Source organism: Phyllostomus discolor, chromosome 6 (genome assembly GCF_004126475.2).
Source record: "Phyllostomus discolor isolate MPI-MPIP mPhyDis1 chromosome 6, mPhyDis1.pri.v3, whole genome shotgun sequence".
Taxonomy (NCBI): Eukaryota; Metazoa; Chordata; class Mammalia; order Chiroptera; family Phyllostomidae; genus Phyllostomus; species Phyllostomus discolor.
In genome coordinates, this window is record NC_040908.2 from 21,019,165 (window position 1) to 21,045,006 (window position 25,842).

Sequence of the window (25,842 nt, forward strand, 5' to 3'; positions counted from 1 at the left end):
CTGTTGAGACCCCTTCAGCAGCAGCATGTAGCAAAGTGACTGTGTGTGCACAGCTGGACTCTAACAAGCACTTTCTGGACCAACATATTCATGTAAAATCAAGAAGCAGGCTTTGAACTGAAAAATTCGAAGGTGAAATCACCTCAAATTTAATAGGTTAACCATGGATGTTTGTGGAATTTTAGTTACATTATGGGACATTAACATAATTAGACAAATATGTAATGTTTTTGAAAAAGCACAGTGTTAAATAGATACTTGTATTCAATAATACCAAGCAAATCGTTGGCACCCGCTGCCACCACCACCAAAATATGTGTGCTGCCATTGTGTGTCTGCCGACCACTCTTTGGGGAGAGGTTTGTGGAGCCTGGGACGCTCCTAAGCTTTGGATCAGTGCTTGGCTTATTGCTCTTGTTGTAACCATTCATAAAACTTTGTTTAAAGGTGGGAATCAATACATTGTCTCCAACACTAAACAGTTAATCATTAATCAGTTGATCTATATTATCAGCCAAAATGGCTGGTGGTTTCTCTTCAAAAGCTTCTTAGCAATGTGGTTCTAAATGTTTCAATCAATGGACACTGAATTCAGTTGCTGTGCATGTTCCTGAGAGTAAAACCTCTGGGTCTGGGGCTGTGTTCCCGCCGGGGAGGGCTGATGGAGTGTCGCTGGGCTGCATTTCCTTGCTTACAGAGCCTGGAGCTTGGCCAACTTGGATGAGGGGCGGAGGGTTGGGAGGAAAGGTTCGGGTTTGAGAGCCCTGGGTTTATTTCTGGCTGTTGAGATGTGAGACTGTGGGAGAAGGCATAAATATAGTTTCAGGGAGGTCGCACGCTCAGAGGTTCTCGCCAGGGGTAAATGCTGGATGGATTTGTTTATGGACGGATTTGTTTATAGCAGCTTCACGCTTTTACCCTTGGGAGTTGGTGCTTCCAAGGGGCGCCGCTCAGCGTCTGGATCTCATTTGGTGGGTGTCTCCAGGGTCTCCCCAGTGCACCGACCACGGCCCCTTTGGCCCCTTTGGCCTCTTTCTTTCAGAATTTGTAGTCCAATAACTTTCTGGCCTGTCAGGAGAGTTGATTGTAAAGAGAGAGAGAGAGAAGAGAGAGAGAGAGAGAACAATGAATGGCTTGGGGAAAGATGCTTTTGTAAATACTAGAAACACACAGCTTTTAGGGCTGGAGTCATGGGACATGGGGGTTTGTGGCTCTGTCTGTGCATCACCGCCTCCAGGGCACCAAGAGAGCAAGGGCAGCTGCTCCCGAGGCCCCAGTCCCAAGTCTTGTCTGTCTGTGGGTTGGTCACTGATTTCCCCTGGACACAGGCTGTACCCCTTTCCCTGCATCCCCCCAAGTGGGTTCAAGAGGGCCCACATCCAGCCACTGCCCTGGTCAACCCCAACCCTGCACACTGGTGCCGTCTGCTGTTAGCAGCTCGGGGACATTTCCCAGGGAGCCCCACCACAGCTCTCTCATCTAGGGGCACTGGCTTGCCTTCACCCCTGGCCCTGGTTGCTCCCAGTGCTGGCCCTGCTCCCCAGCCCCCTTGCTTGCTCCCTGGACCTTCAGCCACCGTAGTCGTGGGGCTCCGTACCCACCCCAGTGGCTAGAATGTGTTGGGGGCTTCTTGCCCTGCCTCTATGGCCAGCACACATTGCTTCCATTTGTCAGGGAGCATTAGGGATGCAATCTCAAGAAAAACTTCCCAGAGGATATGACTTCCTCAGGAGGAGTGTAGATGATGATAAGTTCCTTAAGGAGAAACAACGTTTTACTTAGGAAACGCAGTGTTGTGCACCAGTGAGAGTTTTGGCTCTGGAGTCTGTTCATAGTCCCACCCAGAAGCTTGCCTGGTGCGGTCTCCTGGCCAAGCTCCTTGACCTCTGTGCGCAGTTTCCACCTGTAAAGTGGGAATGACAACAGTATCTGCCTCATCGGGGTGGCTCTAAGGAATGTAACTGAGTTGACTCATTTATGTGAAGCACTTAAACAGTGCCTTGTACATAGTAAGCACACGGTAAATGTTAGTGGTCGTTGTATCTTTGCTCCTCAACATTGAACACTATGGTTTATACTTAATAGGTCCTCATTAAATGTTTTGTGTGGAACAAGAGTGATAGTCAAAAGGTGGGAAATGATTTTCCCATCTCTTGTCATGTTTGGTTGCCGGAAGCTTTGTAGGCACGAGGGCACTCACCCCTTGGCTGGGGGGCAGGGTAGTAAGATGTTCCGGGTTCAGTATTGGTAACCGTGTGCCTACGGTTTGTTCATCAGACCTAACACACCCAGTGTGTCAGAAGTTTGATGCCTGCTGACTGACCCCCAAGGTAACTTTGAAAGGGCAAAACAGCTTAATTGGGTGATTTATTTCTAGTAAGCATTGCTATTGGAACACTTCAGACTCCAGCATATTTCATGGCCATATTAGCCAGAATCTCTCCTTTTTGGGTGGGTAGATCAAGTCTTTCTAACTTCTACTTTCTAACTTGTGTTTGCTTTTAAGATGGAAGATGAGTAGAAAGATGCTTTTTAATTTGCATGTATTCTTGCCCACTCAGTGCCTAGCATTGGGTCATGCAAGTAGTAGTTGCTCAGTAAATAATGCTTTTAAGTTAATGAGTAAAAAACAGGACTTTTCCCCCTGCATTGTATCACGCTGATGGCTGGAAGGTGCTTCGGAGGAAGTTTTTGTTCATGATTGTCCCCCAGGCAGATTGTTTCTCTCTTGCTGTGGGGCATTGAGTGTGAGGGCTGCTCCTAGAGTTGTTATTGCTCATCTACCGTGAAAGGAACACATGGTCCTCAAACTGCCCAGATGAGGTGGCGGGGAAGGGGTGCCGCGACTCACCTTTCTTTGTTGAGCTGTCTGGACCGCACTCAGGAGGGGGACCACAGACAGCTCTGTCAGAAGGAGGTGTGCCATTGTTGTTGGGTTTTGTTTTGTTTTTTTGAGGAAGTTTAAAAATTTTATGCTGATCATAGTTCGTGTGACAAGGACCGAAGAATGGCTATCCTTCTGCTGTTTTGATAGGGGCTCTATTTCTCAGGACATGAGTTTTTGACCCAGTTCCTGGAGATTACAGTTCGGAAAAGATGGTTTTTACAAAAGTGACAAGCGCATGAATCCGAAGTCCCTTGTATGCGCTGCTAAAAAATACTCACTGATTCAAAAAACGAGCTATGTGACAGAATCGCAGCAGCACTAACCGTCCTTTTTCTGTGGAGGAGTCCAAGAGCTTGAAACAGACACACACACATACCTTCTCATTCAAACCCAAGTTACCCTGGCATTTTAAATGCCACGTCTGTTGCCATTTTAATAACTTTTTCCCTATTTTTTTAAAGGTCTCAATGATGTAGCCTACAATGAAATAAATAAATGATCCGATTTCAATGCAAATAAGTGCAGTATGGTTCTTGTGTAGCAAGATGATTTCACAGGAGGTTTGAAGGATTCCTCATTTTGTAGAAAGAACAGAGAAAAATGGTTGCCACCCATCTTTCTTGCATCTCTCTCACCCCAATGGAAGCAGCCCATTGAAAACTCAATCTTTGCCAAGGAGCTGTTGCAGGGCACACTTCAGGGGCATCTGATGGCTTCTGCTGGAGCGCCACCCTGGGCTCCCGGGCAGGAGTCCACAGGCCGGACGCAGCAGTCTGAGACAGCCCCGGGGAGCAGCCCGGGCGGTGGCGTGCAGGAACCACTCCACAGGACCCTGAGCCACTTTCTTATGAAAGGTGATACGGACTTGGGGCAGCGGGGGAAGTCCCCGTCCTGGTTAGTTCCAGATGATTTGCCACACAGAAAGCACATGCCCTCACTAGTGTTTGGCTCTTAGTAAATAAAGGGAAGTGTTTTTGTGTTGAATCCTGGCTTGACACGAAAGTGGCGAAAATTGATCAGTGTCTTTGTTTTGTTTCGTTTTGTTTTCAGTAAAAGCAATTGCTTCAAATGAGCTGACGCCACATCAGGGTACCTTTTTGTGGGGTCATTTTTATCATCTCATCCACAGCCTTGACTCATGGGGTTTTAGTGAAAGCAGTGATTGGCTTTAAACAAGGAAAAAGACATTTCGTGGGTTTTGACCACTCTGGGTGTTTTCTCCACAGCGTCGTGTGGATGCAGGACCCGGCCAGCACGCTCTGTGCGACTTTGTCTGACATGTGAATGGCAGCCCTGAGTGGCTTCGTCGTCCTCTATTCCTGCTCCCCAGTCTCCCTGGCACCATCTCTCTTTTCCTTCCCTCCCACGTACTGTTCCCATCAATCAGGTAGCTGATGGGCAGGCTGACTCCTGTCCCAAGGCGGCCCCGTGCCAACCCAGCCAGGCTCTCCCACTCCCCCGTCCTCCCTCCCGGGGAGGACAGTCACCTTGAATATCTGGGGAAGCGGGGGAGGGGCGCCGGGCAGCGGGGCGGGAGGCAGAGGGTGCCGCACCCAGACTGAAGTCAGCTTTCTCACCTGTTCACACAGTGACCAGGTTGGGCTCCAGGTCCTCATTCCTCCCATTTCTGGCTCCAATGGAGTGGAACTCCCCTAAGCACCTCCCCTGGGTCCCCGTGGGGCCTGAGTTGTCAAGCCCCATCATGTTGTCGCCCTTGTGTCCAGAGGGCAATCTTGATGGAATGTACTTTCTGGAGCCTGATTTTATGAGCCTTGGGCCCTTACAAGCAGGGGGTTGGTGAGAGGCCCGTGAGAGACCAGGGCTTGAGGGCTGGGGCCCAGACTCTGCAGAGCTAAAGCCCCAGGGATGCGGAGATCACCAGAGAGACAAGACGGTGCGTCGGAGGCGGTGGAATCCACTGTTGCGAGGGGAGAGTTTGGTTTGGGAGGTGAAGGCAGTTTGGTTGCCTTCTGAGGCAAAGTGGCATTCTGTTCCAGCCAAAAATACATCAGACCTTGGAGCTGGGTGAGGTCAGAGAACTGTTGCTATACCCGGCATCAGAGAACCGTGGACTTGAAAGGGCCCGCAGACCAGTACCTTTAGGCCAGCCCCTCATTTTACTGGTTGTGGGGCCGAGGCCGCAGCACTGTGTCGTGTCTCTCAGGCTTCTTACAGTTTCTGCTGTGTGTGCGGCGATGGGTGGCCTCCTTCCGAGCCCAGAGAGGGTCAGGGACTTTCTCTTGCCCACCCTGGAGGGAGCCCTTGGGCCCCTTTGTCCTCCCCACCCCGTGACCTTGTTTCCAGAGCAGTGGACATAGGCCAGCTGAATGAACTGGCCTCCGCTAAACTTCTCCCTCCCTACCTCCCAGCCTGCCGCCTTGCCCCACCTCACCCCCCACGCAGGAATCCGGAGCACTCTCCATGGGGGGTGTGAAGCCACAGGAATGTGGCACTCTGACCCCTGGCAGTTGAGTGTCCTGGATGGACCTGGCCTGGGAAACAGGAAGGACTCAAGGGAAGGGGGGGAAGAGTGCCCCATGGCCTCCGGGTGGGATGGAGGGAAAGGAAGTGCCGGGCAGGACAGTGTGACCTCCTGTCAGCCAACGCCACGGGAGGCCAGGTGGGGAAGTGGGTGGGCGCCTCTGGCAGAGCAGGGGATTTTAGAAGGGAGGGAGGAGCAGACCCGAATGCAGGAGAAACTGTTGTAGGGGATAGTGAAGGCGAAGGTGGAACGAGGGATGTCCAGCCACTGTGCAGAGGACACACACTTGTCCCTTTAGAAACTGGGCATGCTGAAAGGTGGGAAAGACCCTCCTAAGGAAACCTCCACCCCAGTTTGAGACCGCACTGTGTTTAAACATGCTAACCCTTGGCAAGACACAGTCACCGAGACAGGGTTATTCAAGGAGGTGGCTGCCCATTAAGGCTGCCCAGCGGACACTTGCCTGTCCCTTTCTGCGTCTGTCAGCGATGGGACCCCTGGACCGTGCTCAGTCAGGTCAGGGACCTCCCTCAGAGAGGTTTTCCAAAGCTGTGAGGTCGAGCTTCAGGGCGATGATGTCCCACCAGCTCCTTGCCCCTCTGCGGGAAAAGGGAACCTCATGTCCTCAGCTTCCTCCCAGCCACAGCCTGCGGGAGAACTAGGGTGCAGAGCGAAGGCCTGAACCCTCCTCACACAAACTCGTGTGGAACCACGAGCCAGCTGTGCAGTGGCCAAACTACACATGAGGCTTGCCAGGAGGGCAAGCCAGCTTTTCATGGGGGATGTTTAAAATTACATTTCGTGCTCACCGGGAAGGAATAGAAACGAGTCGGCAGAGTGTTTCCGAAACACCTGTTGAAGAGGAGCGATACCCTAACTGCCGCCCTACCTGAGGGGATTGGGTTTCCTGTGCCGCGGGAGTCTCTCCATGCTGTGTCAGCTCCCTCTTCCCGTGCCCAGGCTGTCGTGAAGGATTATTAGGTGTCATGCCACAGCCTCTCTGAACGGAGGGTGCTAATCGCCCTTCCTTCTTTCTCGCGTAACATTTTACAGAGCCCTAGGAATAGAGGATCTGGTAATAAGCAGAAATGTCTTGGTTATTAGACTCATTCACTGGCCCTGCAAGCCTGGGCATAGGGCACACTTTCCTCCCCGTAACTGACACCAAAGCCACCAGAGGTTTGTTCGCCGCAGTCATTGTAACAGGGAAGCAGGCCCGTGTCGCGCTGCTCAAGGTGTTTGTCTTATGGTCTGCCCTGAGGCTGGACCGCACGTCTATAAATTTGGATGTTTAAAACAACTGAATTATTAAAGAACACATTTAGTGCCTGCGTGTAAGTTTAAAGCTATGCATTTCTCCATAGCCTAATCCTTTGAAAATTGGTGATCCTTATTGTTAGTTAAATAGGGTATGGATTTGATTAGAGGATCCTTCGGGCATTGTCTACACTTGATACTTGCTTTTGTATCCTAAAAACCATTAGTTCCTGAAATATACTGAATCTAATAGACAATTTTTAACCTTTCAGGTAGGAGTTAAGGTGGATCTCTTTCCACAAATTGTAAGTTTCACTACTTGAACAGTTTTCCGGTGACTTCTTTTACACTCTAAAGACTACAATAGAATAATATTGCAGAATCCTGACTTAGAAAATCCACCTACCTAATTGCATATGGGAACACATACTGCTCTAGCATGTGGAAAAGGAGTGGGTGTCTCGTGTGGGTTTTATTTGTGTTTCCTTTTGGATGCAAATAGTTATTCTCCATATATGCATGCATGCATTCTAATTTGAAATGTAGACATATATCAGTTTTAACTTTGACACTACATTGTTTTAAAAATACCCAAAGGTACTTGCTTCCTACATCTCTGGAGACATGAATTACTATACAGTTTATTCTTTTGCATGTCAAATATTCCAGAAAGATATTAACTGTAGATGCATAAGCATTGAAGCAGTTAAGCAAGCCTGACTCTTAGACACTAACAGAATATCTTTAAAGCTGCTGCTTTTCACATGTTATTATTAATCAATGATGTTATCTCACAGAGCGGTCACCTACTCTACCTCACCATTTATTTTTTTTCCGTTTAGTCAGTGGGGATTGGGGTCTGCCATGTGCCACTACTGGGCTCAGCCTGGAGTGGCTATAGAAACAAGGAAGTCACTGTTTCGGCCCCAAAGAAGCTCAGAATTCAGCTGCTGACAAATAGCACAGTGCGTTCAGATGAGTGAAATGTCATGCGGGGCAGAAAAGCAAGAAATAGATGTCTTTGAGGAGAAGACGTTTGAGCTGAGCATGGTGAGATGGTGGCAGATTTCCAGGTGAAAAGGGAACCAAAGATCCTTCCTCTGAGGAGGAAGTGGGATCAGCAAAGTCCTTTCAAAGTGGAAACGCACACTATGTACTCAGGGACTTGACGGAGTCGGTATTTATGGAGGACCTACTGTGATCAAAGCCCTGTTCCAGGTGCAGAAGATGTAGCGAAGAACAACAGAGATGCAAATCCCTACTAGCCTGAAGGGACCAATGGTGCTGGGTTTGCATTTTAAAGTAGAGTGGTCGTGGAAAGTCTTGCTGAGAAGTTGACATTGATCAAACATCTGAAGGAGTGAGGGAGTGAACGGATCACATACCTGGGGGAGGGTGTTCCAGGTGGAGGGAACACTATGGACAAGACCCTGAGGCTGCATGGCCTAGAAAGGAAGAGCTGTTGGCTGTGCAGTGGGCGTTACAGGGAAGGTGAGCTGGGGCCACCTCATTTGTCAGTTGAGGAGTTGGACTTGACCTTTGAGGCAGGCGGGAGCCATTAAAGACCTTTAGATGTTGTTGATAGTGCTAGCATGGTCATCACTGAGACACCCAAACTCAGTGCTCAGTGAATCAGAGCTGCGTGTCTGTTAGGTGCGGAGGTTCCATTACTGCTCAAAGATAGGGAAGCCCAGTGTTGTGAGGAATGTGCAAATGTATGTATCAGCCGTGTTCTTAAGGTCTCTTAGTCTTCCTGTGGGCTTGTTACCTTTACTTTGCATGATCTATTTCACGTGAACCTTGTGGAGTAAATGATTGCTGTGTAAATCAAGTCCTCCCAGATACTAATATTCATTTGTTGACCTACCCTGACGCAGGAGACCTGCTTTTCATTGTCCCCTGATTTACGTTGCTTCTAGGCGGAGGGTTCTAGGATGCCTTCCAAGGGCCTGATGCCTGTAAATGACCGTATCAGACAGGCCCCGCGCAGCGTGCCGTTTCCTGATAGGACACACTTGTCTCTAATTTTCACTTATAAATTACAATACTACTTCCTACATAAACAAACAGCAGTGTGGATTTTAATGATGTTTTAGGAGGAAAAAATCTGAACGTCTACATCAAACCTTCACTTGTGATGAAACTGGAGGGCAGTAGGAAATGGTAAGTTGTGCACACACAAAAAAACATTCGAATATTGCTGGCATAGTGTGCTTCGTGCCGGGACCAGGTAGCAGGACCTTCAAGGAGAGTGTGGAATTAAAGGAAGTCAGACACAGCGATGCCCGTACTTCACGGAAGAGTGTAAAGGTTTGGGTTCTGAGGCCTGGTGTTTAAGGATGGCATTTCTTTGTAGAACGGGACTGGAGTTAGTGGTGGGGATCAGCTAGGGATATAATTGTTGGAATGTAAACGTGATCATTCTTTCACTGCTTATCATCTTCCACTTGATTTGCTTCAGAGAATTTAGATACATTATTAAGGTAAAGTTCACAGTGTGGTCAAGTTGGTTTGTAAAAACATTTCTTACAAAACAAAAACTAACCGATTTCACAAAATTATCATCCTATCATCCTGAAAAGATCCCTTAAATCTACTTACAGAGAAGTTTACATTTTAAAACACCATGATCTGCACCTCAGGAGTATTCCTGTACACTGTATATGAAGGCATTGCTGCCCTAACAAAGAAACCCGTGTCCTGGATGATAGACTAGCTGAGACTGTGTTTATATTGTTGGATTTAGTGTTCTGTTGTTTCCTATGCGGCTCCACTGGCTTGGCTCAGCAGGTGGCAGAGAGAGCCCTCTGCCTGCCCCTGTGGTAATGACCGTCCGCAGTGAGCGCCTGGGCCCTTTTCACCCCCGATGGGCTTCACCGCAGTGAGATGGGGAAAGAGCAGTGGGCCTTCCTCCCACGCCAGTTTTCGTTCCTTCTTTTCCCTGATGCTTGTGTCCTCTGGACTCGCTTCAACTTGAACTTTTGCCCACCCCTTTGATTATATCACTTCCCTGTTTGTTCAGGTCCCCCTGTCCTATGCTTGATGATAAGTCTCTCTGGAATTCAGACCCGCATTCCTCAGCTTCTCTCCTCAGCCAAACGTGTGCATCCATAGAAAGCGCCTAGCGTCATTTCTGGCACATAAAAACGTGGCTCACTAAATGTGAACTGTTACCAGAAGATTTATCTTGGGGGGGTGGGGGGGAGGTGTGCCTCATTATCCGTGCTAACTGTTCAGCTGGTATAATGAAAAATTTACATCCTTCAAATGCTTATTTTCAGAATACCACGTTTATTTTGTTGCTCTTATTTAAAATGCTGGTCACGTTTATGCTTCTCACTGTAGTGGCTTACACTTTTGGATGAATGCAATCTAGAAAAAAGGCGTTCTCGTATCTGGCCCTGTGTTTTGCTCCTGGCCATATGACTAGCTGATTTTAGGTTAGATCATACATTAATGTTATAAGATGGTACTGCACATAATTCACACCCATAAGTCCCTGTCTGGCAAGACACGTTAACTTATGTCACATTAATTATGCTCATGATACGTGAAAGTAGTAGAAGGGGAGATAACAGAGTTTATTATTTAAGTTATTTATCTAATATGGTTGAAGAATATTTATTCAATTATTGGGCATACAATAAATATTTATTGACATATGGCAGCATCAGCCAATACAATGCTGAGGTTGAAAGGAAACTTGAGTTAGTATTAATGTGTCACAGGTAGGAAGACTGAAATACAAAGATGCTTCTGCTATTTCTGAATAATTGACTTGTTTTTCCTCACCACCAAACTTACTTTCCAGAAAAGTCATGCACTTAAAGATTCAGATGGCTTCAGATAAATTCAAGTCCTCTTGTCCTCTAACCCCATTTCTGTTCACTCCTTCTGCAGAAATTTATTTTGCCAAGCTGCTCTTTGCTAAGCCTTATGACAGCCCAGTAACAAACGGAAGAGTCAAACTAGATCTTTAGCGTCAAGGAGGCCACTTTCTGCTGGCAGAGATTGGAGGAGCCATTCCATTATGCTGCCATAAGTAAAGTAATTTTAATAGACGGTAGAATTCTGGGGGAGGAGTTAATACTTACGTTAGTTCCCATAGGGTGAATGAAAACTGGAGAAAGTATTAAAGGCTGAGTAGGAGTTTTCAAAGCAGGTAATGAGAAGAAGCTTCCTGCTATCAAATAGGAAATTATCCATCTCTTACTTAACAGTTTCCTCTGTTTCAGGATTTGTAGGAACACAAATTCATTTTATTCGCGTACTTGCCTCAATTTTGGTTAGAATGGAGGAAAACTACTTAGAGCATTAAATCCTTAGCACTATGCTTGGTTCTTGATGTGCTGTCAAGAGTCAAATATTTGTTCGAGGAATGAATGATTATAAGAAAGAATGAGTTAATGAATTGACAGCCTATGGTTCACCTCTGGTCCTCCTCCATTAATTGTATTGCTAAGGTCTCTGACAAAAATAACAGCGATGGAACATTTGCTTATTATTTTCCTGTAAATTGATTTAGTAAATTGGATCCGTACTATTTTTCGAAGAGTTTCCCACTTGGACATGATATAAATCAGCAGTCATATTTGTTTGCTATCATTTAGAGGTTTGTATTGGTTAAAGAGTTAGTCTTCAAACTACATTTGAATGCATATTTTAATATTTCCATTGTTTAGATCCAGGCTTTAGCCATTCCAGTGTAGAGAGTCACATACGCCTAACATAGCACTTTGTGGAAAGGTCTGTAAAACAAATTTTTGTAACATGAACCATTTCTGATAACCATAATTCTGTGTTTCCTGCTTTGCACTGATTATGGCACAAGGAAGAGAGGGAAAGGGGAGCACCAGCCTTTGGAACGTCCGTGCACCTTGAGCTTGAGGCAGAGAGAATGAAAGCTCACTGCATTCGATTCCTCCTTGAGCAGAACCGAACGCCTGATAACAGCCGGCCAGGAACTGGGGGAGTTAGAGCAACAATTGTACATTACACTGGAGCTTCTCTGCCGGTGTGGAAAGAGATGCCAGTATTAGCTATTTGCATCTTACTGTAGCTACAGGGATATGTGAACAGCTGGAGAATTAATTTGATATATATTCCCAGAAGCCTTTTCTCTGCCAACAGAATTCCATTACTGTGAGCTTTAGAGTGTGTACTGTGAATTTGTTCCTTGCCTTTTAATATTTGCTATAGCATATTTCTGGTGAGTGGATTGCCACATAATGGGGTGTGGCTGTATCTTGGTTTGGAGTAAACTCCATTAACCTAAGCCAGCAATTTCCAACCGGTGCACCACAAGAATTTGTAAAACATGCAATACCTGACTGTTTAGTCAGGGGCACTGACCTCTTTTCCCTTAGATTGCTACCAAAAAAAAAAAAATAAAAAAAAAAATAAAAGCCAGCCAAAACAATAATAGCTGTATGGTGAGAATAAAGCAAAATTATCCCTATTTTTTTTGTCATATCAGCAAAACTTTTTTTTGGCATGCTGCCGAATTTTAGTGATTAGTATATGTGTGCCATGGGATGAAAAAGGGGGAAAATCGCTGACCTGAGCACAGACAAGGTAGGAAAGGTAAGGCTGTGGGTATACAAGTGCCTTTGACCTTTGGGAAGTCGTATTTCAGATGCACACACAGCACTTTGTCCAGCAAGTGCAGTCCTACTGTGTGTTTCGTTCTGTGTTAGTGGGATCTCAGACACCAGCAAGCAGACGGAAGATGTTTTGAAGGACAGGGAGGTGGAACCTAGGACCAGTCAGGCAGGGTGGCCACGGCTGGCTGATAGAGCTCCTGGCGCAGAAGGGTTTGTCCCCTGGAGCTGAGGCTGCCCAGGCCTGGGATTGGATGTGTTTTCATCCGAGTTCCAAGATGCGTCTTCCTTCACATCCTTTTCCTCCTCACTCTCTTTCCTACTCTCAGGACTGAAGCGGTTCTCTTACTAGGCTTTTAAAACCTTTTATGTCAGATATAGGAGGAAGGCATCATCGTGAAGGTTAGAAGAGACTCCAGAAAGACCAAGTCCAGCATATGACTGAGGAAGGCTATCGGAAGGGCAGGTGTTCTTGCTTCGGCTCCACATGTGCGCTCTTAAAACAAAAAGATGTTCTGCAAAATCACTATGCTGAGAACAAGAGCTGTTAAGCAAAGTAGGGTTTGGGGCTGGTCATTCAAAACCCATGGAACTCTGTACACAGAGGATAAATGTAAATAATAATCCAGATAAGAATGCTGACACAGGTCAACCAGATCTTGCGTCGGCACCTTCCTCCTGGGCAGCCCCTCCTTGGCAGCCTCATCTGCTCCTGAGCTCACGTTGCTCCCTTCAGGGCACAAAGCCTTGGCATTCACTTTTTTTTTTTTTTGGTCTCTTACCTTTTATTGTTGTTGGAGTACAGTTGTCTCCATTATCACTCCACCATGCACTCTCCTAAGACCAGTTAATGGTCTTTAATGGAGACCAGTTTCATTTGAAGTACAAATAAGATCCAAGGGTAGTTTCTTCATCAGGATTTTTAAAAACAGAGGAAAATATCTCTTGGTTTATTTATTTCTACTTGCAACCTTCTTGGACAGTTTAATGTTGTGAAAAGAAGCCATTTCTTGCATTAAAGGAAGGGATTTACACAGGCTTATCAGCCTTTTCTTAAGGTGATCACTTACTGCTAAGGCTTTTCCTTTAATTATGAGAAAACTTGCTTCTGATCTTCTCATACCATCAACGTGCTGGAAAAAAGGTCATGTCTGAACTAACACCAACTACTGCATTGTTCTGACTTCGTTTCCCTATGTACCAGTTACCCATCAGCTGAATCACATTAAAAGAACCCGCGTTCTTACGGTTCAGGGGTAACTGTTCAGGGGAGAGGCGTCAGAGTGCCCTTTGCTGTTTGCATTGGCCCAGGTGCTCCAGCAAGACATGCTCCTGCCCTAGAACAGCAGCTCTCAGAGTGTGGGCCACGGACCCGGGGGACTCCAAGGACACGAGCTCAGAACTATTTCATAGTCACATTACATGTTACTTGCTTTTATTCTGTGCCTCGGTGTTTGCACGGGCGGTTCCCAAGCAATGGTGGCAGAAAGGCTGGCATCTTAGTGTGTACAGAAGTCATCGGCACTGCACTCTGCCATTCGACCCTTGCATTCATCACTGCCGTGTACTTGCAGTCAATCCTGATGACAAGATAGTAAATAGCATAAAAATTAATGTCCCTTAACAGTTCCCTTGATTGAAGCAGTGCAAGTGATTACATTTCAGCCCTCCATGACACACACACCTTATGAACGTTCCTGGGACCAGATGGGACACACACACAATGCACCTGGGCCATCTCAGCTTAAAGCATCAAGTTTCCAGACGTCCCCCAGACGTCCAAGTGGAGATTGCAGATTATCGGTCAGATATCCCCACTTCTTTCCGGCAGTGCTCGTATTGGCACATGTGGGGACGTGCGGATGTTGATCTGTACGTGAAATTACTAGATTTCTCTCACTTTATATTTAGAAAAAATCACATCCTGGTTTGGTATCTTGTGCAAGTTACGTAGTTAAAAATACATTTGCGGAGTTATTTTAGTTGTCTTGACCTTTCAGGCTGGGAGAATTCTTATCACATGGAGGGTACCAAGAAGAAACTACTGGCTATAAAGTGAAACAGGACAGCACTCCTGTTTTTAACTCCTTCCGTCTCCCCCCGCCCCCACCAGTCCAAGGAGAAACCAGGAGCTATGTCAGAGAACCCTCATCCTTATGCTATATAATATGGATTTACTTTGGGGGGGAAAAGGAGCTTTTAAAACATCAAATTTCCCAAGTGCTATCAGCAGCACCATTGGGCTCAGATTTGATTTCCGTAATCACACCTCGCCACATTTTTGCTTTCAGTCCCTGTTAGTTGGCTGTTAAAGGATTTAAAAGTATAATGTCCTATAATAGAAAAACATAAGAGCATTTGTCTCAGAAGCATGTCGTATTTGACCCTGTTAAAGTGATGGTTGCCAAGGGAACTCTTTTCCAGGAAGAAAAACAAAGTATTGACTAGGGTGGGGACATAGAATGGGAGGGATCCCTGTCAAAAAGGAAAATAAGAGCATATAAGACAATTTTGGCTGCAGAGTCCAGTGCCTTCTGACGGGGCATGGTGGCCATGACGTTTCCTGAGGGGACCGGCAAACTTACCCGTGCATCTCAGGATGGCCTGTCACTCCTGCTGAGAGGCATCGGCTGAGAATGAAGCAGGAAACAGGAGCCCGGGAGAGCATTAAGGGCAGTTGCCTTCTGATTCTGATTCCACAGTCGGGAAAAAGGGCCTTCCTATGGGGAGGCGGAGAGAGCATCTGGCGGCGCGAACAAATTGGCTCGGAGACGGGCTCCTTGGGAGGCCTGCTGCTGCCAGCCAGGTGATAAGGGGTTGGAGTCTTGGGGCCGCGCGGGGAAGCAGACTGATGATGGGTGATTCCTCGTGAGGACAGGGCCAGGACATGTCCGAGCATTTTTGGCAAATGTGTGCCTCAACGCTTTGCTCATAAGCTTTTTAAAAAAGGTTTTTTACTGGGCAAACATATTCTTGACATTGAAACATTTCCTTGTAATGTTACTTACGGACATATTTTTAAACAGAACGTTTTCTGTTCAGAAAAGCATGGGCAACAGCAGTGACCATACCAGTGACGTGATAAGACAGATGATAGATGGTAGATAGATATTGAACACTGCACAAAATCCTGGGGTTAAGGGAGTTCAAATTTGAATAAGACCTGGCTCTGTTTGTGAGAACTCTTTGTCTAGTGGGGAAGTTTGACTTAACACAAAAATCAGTACCGTAGGGGCCAAGATAGCCATGTGGGTGTTTGCGGGAGCTCAGAGGATGGAGCAGTTCATAGTTGGGAAAGACTCCTCAAAGGAGGCATCGTTGGAACTGGGTCTTGAAGGATGAATAGGAGTCACTGGAGGACCAGGAGAAGGAGTGTCTAAGCAGATCATACTCCATGAGCAAAGGCAGCATAGGCACGAGACGCATCATGAAGAACCTTACAGTTTTATTCTTACTCTTGCATTCCATAAGAAGTGTGGACCTTTTTTTGTTATTGGCAAGAGGCGGCCACTGGACTGAGCAGGTTTGTTTTTTGAGGAGGAGGATTGTGGTGACAGACAGTGGGGGTGGTGGGGTGGCGTGGGGAAGAGGGAACCGTGCTGTAGTCCAGGTGGAGGGCATCGGTTCAGGAGAGTTCCAGTTACAATGGAGGGAAGGGATGTTTACTGTAGGAAAAAGTCTGCATCAGGATCCACTCAGTTTGGTTACATGTTGATTGTACATATTAATAAAATGTAATATAATAAAGACATTTTTGTCAGAATATGGGAAGGAGGAGAAATAGTTACTTGAATTTCTTACAAGTTTTTACGTTTCTAGGGTTGAACTGTATTTGAGTTGCAGATTTAGATGTACAAACACAAAAATTCCTTCATGGCAAATTTCATTGGATTCGATGAGGCTGGCGGTGCTAAATAGCATGTCAACAATTAAATATAGAGATAAGAAATCATTTACATGTGTAGCTTTGTTACATATTAGAACTGAAGACTACATTATCACCTACTTCTCTGTGTTGAATTATTTCAATATATTCTTGTCTGGTTTTCCTTTCAGAGTAATTTAGTAATTTCATTGTTGTCTTGATGATAGGAATGTGTATGTATGTTTTCTGTCATTTCTAAAGACAAAATACATAGGAAAACATTTTAAAACAGATAAATTGTGGTTTTGTTTAAAGTTCTAAAATCACTGTACTGAGAGCTACAACTTTGATCTATGTGAGCTTGATCTCCTGAAGTTAAAACACAGGAGATTTTCTATTCTCCCTTTTCAAAGAATCACCCTGCAGCTCTTTATGTCGTAAATGACATCCTTCCCAAGACCCCCTTGACAAGGAAATTATTTATGTCAGTGAGGAAAAACAGTCTTTTGCCTAACTTGTGCAGTAAATCAACACTGTCACCAAAAGTAAAAGTTAGCCCCGTAAAAATCATAGCCATTCATTTATGCCGTCTTGGAGAAAACACATTCTTAAAATGGCTTTCTCCCTGCCTTTGTTTGAGCAACAGGTTTAAGGTATCTTTAATTCAAGCACTTTAAAAATTCTCTTCAGATATGGTATCAGAAACATGTTATTTAACAGTCAGTACCCAGTTAAGGTGAGATAAGGTAAACTGCTAAAGATAACGTTAAGAGGGGGAAAAACCCACATAACGTCCCAGAGATCCATAGAGAAATAATCTGGTTTTCTGCGGGAGGTGTTTCAACTCTGAGGACCATCTTTAAGGTTGAGTCTATCTAGGGCCTGTCATTTTTGTTCCCTTTGTGTGAGCCGGGTCCCCTGAAAGCTGGCTGTAATAGTCTACTTCTTATAGTCTACTTACTCCATCCCATGACCTGGACGCTGATTTTGGTCCCCAGTTCAGAATTTGATGATCTTAGCCTCTCACCAGGCCGTAGTCCTTAGCTTTGTTGTCGTTTCTGGCTTTGGTTGTGTATAGTGATGGATGTTAACTGAAGCACACTAGAGGGCATCTCCACCGTTGTATCCTGTTCTTTTTTTCTTTTTTTTCCCCAAAGAGTTTTATTTATTTATTTTTAGAGAGAAGGGAAGGGAGGGAGAAAGAGAGGGAGAGAAACATCAATGTGAGAGAAAAATATCGATTGGTTGCCTCTCATAAGCACCCTGATGGGACCCAAGCTACAACTGAGGCATGTGCTCTGACCAGGAATCAAACCAGCAGCCTTTCACTTTGTGGAATGACGCTCAGTCAGCTGAACCACACTGGTGAGGCTGTATCCCTTTCTTAATTGTTGCTGGTATCTGACTTTTTATATTAGCTGTCTTGGTGTATTAAGTTTCAGAGCCATTTTAAACCTGAAGTTGGTTTCTACCAGATGGAGTAAAAGATTGCGTGCTTTGGGGGGGATAATCTGTAGATGGACTAACGTGAACCCTGTAATTTGATTGAACATGGAAAAATCCAGGAATCTATGTTTAACATTAAAAATTGTAATCCCAATTGTTCTTGTAATAATGCATAAGAGAAGACAAGAGAAGTAGTGGGTTTTGAACACAAATGTTTGTTTACATGTGTGGCTATATTTCAGTCTCCTCAATTAGTAGGAGACGGAGTTTCATTCATTTGTAAAATTGCAGCCAAACTGCTTTTCATACGTCGAGGTGTCAAAATTGGATGTTAATCTTGACATCCTTGCACATCTTTGCTTTCCAGGAGGCCTTTCTTTGAGCGACGCTGACATTATGTGATCCTCACCTGTTTTACAGATGAGAACTGGAATGACGACCAACTGCTTGGTTTTGAACCATGTAAAGAAAACCTTGTCTCCGGCTGCAACATAATCAATGGGAAATGCGAATGTGTCACCATCCGTTCCTGCAACAATCCCTTTGAGTTTTCAAGGAAGGACACGTGCCTTTCAGCTTTGAAGAGGATTGAAGGTAAGTACTGATTTTCACAACTGTAAGCTGAGTATCGTGCAACCCTGAGCACTGACAGTACTTGAGCTTGAAAAGGCAAAGACAAGCTTATAGAGACTGGCAGTTGATATAATCCCAAAACAAGATGCATCCAGTTGGCCAGGGGCTGATGTGATGGGGTGTGTGCCCACACGCGTGTGTGTTTCTGGGAAGCCGTGGGATGGTCATGCCGTGGTGGTGTGAGCAGGGTACTTGGCGCGAGCTTGCCTAGGTCACCTCTGCGTAACGGAGCTTCCACGAGTGGTGTGCTCGAGACCAGCATCTGTTGTCACCAGGTCCATTCTGCTTGATTTACCGTAGGAAGATGCTCCATGGGGAGAGTGCTAATTAGAAGTGCGTATCATCTGGCAAGAACGTCTGTCTCTTTAGATGAGGTGGGAGCGCGGTGGGGTGGTGACCGAAGGCCGAGGTTGGTTTTGCCGTGGGGCAGAATTACACAGGTGTGGGTGGGTCACGGGGCACTTCGCCTCTAGACTGAAGTCCGGAATCACATTAAAATAACAAGAAGAGTATATTCATGTGGCTCATAACTTTTGCACATTCATGCATAAAACCTAGAAAAAAGGATTAAGGACTTGAAAATACAATTTGTAAGAGCAGTATTTACAAGTAGTATACCCAGAGTTTGGTGCCGTGGTTCACCACCAGAATTAACAAAGGGTAAGGCCTTGCTTGGGTCTCAGCCCTGTAATTGAACTCTCTCAGCTTCACTTGGGTTTCACTTGGGGTGGGGGGTGGGGGGGAGGACTGAACCACACACTCTTAAATGTACCTTTGTCTCTAAAATAATGCCATTCTGAGATTTTCAAAGTCTGAAATCAAACTCATGAGGGCACAGTAGTGCAGGACCCAAGTTTTTGAATTGCATCCGGTTTCCAACGTGTTAGATAGTAATAAAAAATAAGACATTTAGAAGAGCCTCTAAAATAGCATCTCTTTGTATTTACCAGTGCTGCCGAATCCTTAAAAGAGAATACAGTGTTGCAGAAAACAGCAGACGTACAATTGTAGAACCACAGAGAGTCTTAGGTAACATTTGGTCCGATGCTTGCGTTTAAAAATTGGAAAACTGAGCCCCACACCGCGGGCCGCTTACAAACCTAGGACTAACCATGCAAGTGTTTTTCAATCACACGACTCGACAACACAGTCAACGAACTCATTTCTACCGTCTTGTGGTGTTTTGCTCACTTCCTGCCAAAAAAATGATTTGGCCAACCTCAGTATATAGCTTTGAGGGATGTAGATGCAGTAGTCAAATGTCTGTTTAAACAGTTAATTTAGTTACTCGTATGTATTTTAAATGGCATTATAAAAAAATGGGACAACAATTTAGAGGACTGCTTTTTTGCCGTTCTTACAAGTCATGAAAGTGTGTCATTCAGATGTGTCAAATGCGTCACCGCCATTGTCTTTGAGTAGGCAACCTCCCCAGTCATTTGACCCCCTGTTCCCGAGCACACCCCCATCCGACCACCTCAGTTGTTGAGGTGCGTCAGATTTTGCATGCACGTTATTACAAGAAGTTTTGTTCTGAAACACAGTATGTTTTCACATAAAGCTGGGCCTGTTTGCATTTTTAATTAGCCAGGTGTATATTTATGATCTTTACAATGTGGGGATTAACTGCATCGATTTTTAAAGTGATTCTAAAAAGGCTGTTTACAAGATACAGCACTTCCAATTTTGAGATCCTTCTCTGAGGAATAATTACTGTAGCTGATTAAGTTTCTGTACCTCTTTTTTGTTTGTTAACAGATTCTGTCGAGCAACCGCTATATAATCCAGAAATAGGATTGGCTGAGGTCACTTAAGGTTAATGTATCTTCTACAAATAGTACTTTGTTTTTCAGAATAAAGCACCCTACAGTATTTGAGGTCATGTAAGAAGTCAGCATTAGGGGATTTTCTGTTTCTGAGAAACAGTTTTGGAGAAAAAGCTTTATGTACAGTCAAGTATGTATTGCATATGAAAGAATGAATGAAGATAGTTAGGGCCCAAAAATGGGGCCCAGAATTATATAATAAAGTATGACGGAGGAGATGGAATCTGAACAATTTAGAATTTGGGTGGCGATGGATTCCAGAAAGGGGAACGATGTGGACAAAAGAATAGGATGTAGAAGTGAGGTTTGTGTGACTCACATGAAAGACACTCGGGAAACTAGTCTAAGACAGCAAGGTTTTATGTTGCTACTTAATAGGAAATAAAGATGGGAGGCAGGATGGGCCCAGATTATGAAATATCCTCTACATCATGCAGGGAGCTTGTGCCTGGTAATACGAGCTATCAGAAATCATTGTAGGTTGTGAGCGGAGAGAAGCAGAGCCCGGGGAAATCAGTGTTTGGCAGGCTGGGGTTGGGGGATGCAGAGTGGATTAGCAAGTGAGAGGCTGCAGTGGAGAGGCGAGAGGCGCGTTGGAGAGCTGCTTCAGTTATGTCGATGTGGCGCCACACGAGACTGGGCTGGGGGTGGCAGGAAACCGCAGGGAGGAGGTGGATACACACCGTTTTGGCAGGAGAACCTGCAGTATCTATCATCTGTCTAACAGATAAGGGGAGGATGAAAATGCACAAAGATGATTCTAGGGTTCCTAAACCTGAAATCGCAGAAGAATAATAGAGCAGGTAGCAGAGACAGGGAAAACTCTTTTGAGATGTCTGTGATAGGGTGGGACTGAAAAACAGGGTGACCGTTTGAGGGGGATATAAGGACAAGAGGGACTTTAAAACTACAGATGTTACAGCATGTTTGAATGGTGACAAGAATGATCTAGAAGGAGAGACGACTAAGGTAAGAAAGGCGATGGTGATTGCAGGAGCGGAGTCTTTGAGGAGGGAGAGGAACAGAATCATTCCCACGTCTGAGAGAGGGATACAGCAAGGTCAGCTGACATGAGGTGGAAGGAGAGGTGTGAAAAATTGAGGGGGGAGAGAAAATGTAAAGCAGACATCTCAAAGAGGGATGAGTGAATTAACCAGAGAAATGTGTTACGGTCGCCTGATGGTGCCCACAGCTTACTTCAGGTTAGGGGTGATAAATTTGCAGGGATTCCAGCCAGCACGGTTGCATACTTTTTCTCCAGCCCCAGAGCAGATGCATTGTACGTGAAGAGGTAGTTTTAACTGGTGTCGGATTTTTCCGGGTGAGTCTGATAGAAGGAGGGAGGGCATGGAGATTGAGACTATATGCCAGAGAGTACTCATGGGGGCGGGGAAGGGGACAGGAGCAGTGAATAGGGAAGAAACCCTGAGCCAGAGGTTCAGTAGATAAATGCCACAGCATGTAATTGGTGCATAATTAGATTGCACGTGTTTCACGTGAACGAGTCTTTCTTCTTTAAAGGGGAGCAGGAAGAGGGATCTGAGAGTGACAAGGAGAACAAAGAGGACACCTACCCCACCCCCAGGAGTTATGGAGTGTGGGAGATGACACTGTCCCCACTTGAGAGGACTTCCAGGGACAAATTGGTGCTGAGAGTACCCAGGTGTTAATTAGAGCACAAAGGTGAAGGGAACGTCTGGAGAAGAGAATGACAGCACAGGGGAACTTGGTGACAATGACCGTGAATTTAGGAGGCACGGTAGAAGGATTGTGCAGAGCAGGGGTGTTTTGGCAGAGCCAAGCAAAGAAGCGGCCAGTGTTGATGGATGACCTGCTGATTCAGACTTGATTCTCGTGGTCTCTTATGGGACAGTGAATATTTTGTTCCAGTTAACCTCTTCTTTAGAGGCCTTTTGGGGGGGCAGTTTAGAGTGTGAAGGTGTATGGTTGGGGGTGGAGCAAAGGGACTAATGTTCTTTGCAGAGTATGAGAGAACAGGAGTCCCCATGTCTGTGCGGTGAGAGTGAGACCTGAACATGAACTCTAAACATCACTACAACAACATGGAAAAGTGGGTGAAGTCATTGCAGGGCATTTCAACCTCATACTCGTAGCTTATGGAGAATAATGGCAACTCCTGGGTCCTGAAACGTTCCTGTGTACTCCTTGTATTTGTTTAAAGGGAAGGAGTTGGTCTTGGATTTTACCAGATGTTTTCTTTCCAAAAATCTATGAACATAACTACCCTAAAGTCAGGCTGTCACAGATCGAGAGGACGTAGGGTGCTGGGTAACAGCCAGCCGTGGTTGTATACAGAGTGGTTTGTCAGATTGGTCCGGATCTCTCCGAGGAAGAAGAGGAGGGCTGAGAAAGGGAATGACCCTCACGTGACCCATCCCACCTTGATCCTAACAAAGCTGATGAATTCATGCCCCATCATTGGTTTGGTTTTTGCTGTGCTGAGCTCTGCCGAAGTCAAGTCGATGCCTCTTCAGAAGAGGGAACCAGACTAGCAGAAACAGCACGAGGCTCTGCAGCTGCCAAAGGGTTTTCTGGACGGCCTGCTCTGGGGTTAGTCATCACAGTTACAGTCGACACCGGAGACCTCCGTGATATACAGTGAGTAAGTTAGACTTTTAAGTGTGTATGTGGCTCCAGGTAGGGGTAACTGGCTTTTACTTTCTATTGGAATAAAATATTACCATAATGCAGAGTGGTTGTAATAAATTCAGGAAGTGATCAGAAATACGAAACCATGCCAAGTTTGAGGAATGATGTAAAACACCCTGGAAACCATTCATCCATTTATCTATTCAGAAAATATTTACTGAGTGCCAAATATGTACTAGGCACAGTGCTAGTCGCTGAGGACACAGCTTCCAAGAGCTAATATTCAGAAGGGGGGGTGATGACAATAAATGCAGAAATGAACAAGGAGATACATTATGATCAGACCTATGAAAAACAGTAATCTAATAAGGATAATATGGGAGAGAACTACTGGGATTACTGGGGGAGCTGATGTAGATACGGGTATCAGGGAACTTTTCTGCAAAGGGAGGTGATCTGAACCAAAATCTGGATGGAAGAAGGAGTCAGACTTATGACCGGAGGGGTGAGAATTCCATGCACAGGGAGCTGGAAGTTCAAAAGCTCTAGGGTGAGAATGAGCTGGGTATGTTGAAGGAACAGCAAGAAAAACCAAGAATGCGTGTGATTGGAATGTAGTGAGGGAGGGAGGGAGGGGTAAGGGTCAGATCACATGATGCCTCATAGAGTACCCTGAGGTGTGTGCATTTTTGATGAGCACGTAGGAAAGTTATTTAAAGAATTGTAGCCCTGGCTGGCATAGCTCAGTGGATTGAGTGCGGGCTGGGAACCAAAGTGTCCCAGGTTCGATTCCCAGCGAGGGTACATTCCTGGGTTGCAGGCCATAACCTCCAGCAACCGCACATTGATGTTTCTCTCTCTCTCTATCTCCCTCCCTTCCCTCTCTGAAAATAAATAAATAAAATATTAAAAAAATGTACTATGTCTCAAGGAGCACACAAAGAAATACAGTATTATTTAAAAAAAAAAAAAAAGAATTGTGAACGAGGGTGTGATGTAATTCGATTTGTGTTCTAAAAAATGAATATGGCCAGAAGAGACTGGTGGCAAGGCTGGGAAAATGCAAGAATGGGAATAGAGTCCTCAGGCAGGGGCTCTTTCAGTAGTTTAGGGAGGAGGTAAGAACCTGGGAGCTGGAGATGGAGAGATGACTGGATCTGAAATGTGGTTTGGAACTGGAGTGAACAGGACGCTCTGATGCGTACGTGGAGGGGGCAGAGTGAGGGAAAGCGGAACCAAGGAGTTCTCAGATTTGGGGTTTAAACAAGTGGTAGGGCCTCTACTAGGAGTTGGAGCCAACTTGAGGGAAGACTAAGAGTTTTGTTTTTGCAAATTAAATTTGACACCCAAGTAGAGCCATTTGTTACTTAGGTAATTTTTGATGTAATTAACTCATTAAGAAGCGTTCGACGTGCATAGCTGTGCAGTAACTACACTGAGGACCACAAAAGTCCACAAGGAGGGTGGGGGAGATCATAGGGAAAAATAAAAACAACCCAATTCACACTGATGTGTATCACCAGACAGAGACCAGCCGGAGGGATGTCTGCATGGGATCCATGAAATGTGTTCCTAAATATTCTTTTTAGCCACTGCTGCATCGAACAGCACTTGGGTTACAGGAAGAATAATAGGTTTATGTGGAACCTGTTCCCACTGGGAGCTGCACAATGAACATTTTGCAAAAGGAGGAATATGCATGGGACTTACGCATCCTCCTTTGTTTCAGCTAAACACTCTTAGAGATAATGTTAGATGATTTATAATTTGGGGCTGCATTTAAATTTTCTTTTCTTTGCAAGATACTTTAGAGAAAAGATAGCTAATTAAAGATTGGCATGTGATACTTACATATCCATGTCCTATATTGAGTGGACAAATAACAGCTGCTGTACATTCATAAGACAGAAAATCAAGGAAGGCTTTGGGGAGGAGTTGGGAACTGAGCCCAACTCTGGGAAATGTGTTGGGGGGGGTCAGCAGGCGGGCAAGGATTAAAGAGCATCCTTTGGAAAAGACAGGATGGGGGCGTTCAGATAGGAGGTAGTTAGGGTGGCCGAGTCAGTGGGCTTTAGCGGCTGATGGACTTTGGAGGATGAGGAAGGGGAAGACTCCCACATTTGGGGAGGAGGGGGTGATTGTCAAGATAGAGGCTTTGGGGGGCATGATGGCCAGGATAGATAGCGGTGTCATTTACTAGAACGTGGAATACCAGGAGAGCAGCTCTGTGGGATGTAGGATGAGGTGGAGGTTGAGTCTGTGTTTGAGGGATCTGTGGATAACCAAGGGGAAGATGAGAGGGTTCAGGATCTGGAGCTCAGAGATCTGTGCTGGAAACAAGGATTTGTGAGTCATCCCGCCAGGGAGAATGCGGTGCTGTTGTCAGCGTGGCAGTAATGGGCACGAGGAGGTGAAAAGTGACTGCCAGTGTTACAGCGTCACGGGTGAGCCGAAAGATCCTGTGCAGTGACCGTGGCGCACTGAGCGCTCTGGTGGCATCGTGGAAGGGAGCTGAGGACTCCCACCGTCAGCCAGCTGCACGCTAGCCTCAAATGCAGCTGTGGCACCATGATCTTAGGGTGTATAAGATGGAACATATCATTTAATTATTAATTAATTGATGAATTTGTACTCCTTTATTCAAAAAAGACTTTAAAAGGGTTTGCGTATACAAGAGCTGGTCAAATTTGTACCTGAGATTAGAGCCGTTCCGAGTGGGAGCACGAAGATGATTAAGTTATTCCACAGGCAGGTACATGGCATGATAATCATAGACGCGGTCCAGAGGAGTGCGCCCCTCAGCGTGCTCCACGCGTGCCTTCGGAGACCGCTCCTTCCGTTTTAGAGTTGCTTTCGCTGTTCACTGATGTCTCCATTTGAAAAGTATGTACTGAGCGCTCGTGTGCCACTGCCCCTCCGAGTCCACCAGTTCGACTTTGCTTTGCCTTTAACTGGGGGACCAGTTCCCAAACAGCCTTTAAGGTTCGGGCCCATAACATTGAAACGTGTTTCAGGTGCGCTGTGGGAACTTGCTTTTGACTTTTTACAAAGATATTTTGTAAATGTCTTAAATGATGTTTTTAAGAATTTATTCAGGAAGCTTACATTGCATAACATATCTACATATATACACACACTCGGGCTGAAATTAAAGATTAGAAAGAAGATAAAGATTTGTTTACACAAAGTTTCATTTCTGTATTTTTTTTTTTGCTGCTGAAAATCAAAGGAGGTTT

General features: G+C 45.5%; 1 protein-coding gene across 2 annotated transcripts in view; it reads left to right on the plus strand.

Annotated features, from left to right (window-relative positions):
• Positions 1 to 25,842, plus strand: part of CRIM1 (cysteine rich transmembrane BMP regulator 1) — a 180,320-nt gene that overhangs the window by 19,043 nt on the left and 135,435 nt on the right. For both annotated transcript variants that reach the window (XM_036027850.1, XM_036027849.1), the window contains exon 2: positions 17,958 to 18,131. In XM_036027850.1, coding sequence (XP_035883743.1) covers positions 17,958 to 18,131 — 174 coding nt within the window. The remainder of the gene's footprint in view (positions 1 to 17,957; positions 18,132 to 25,842) is intronic.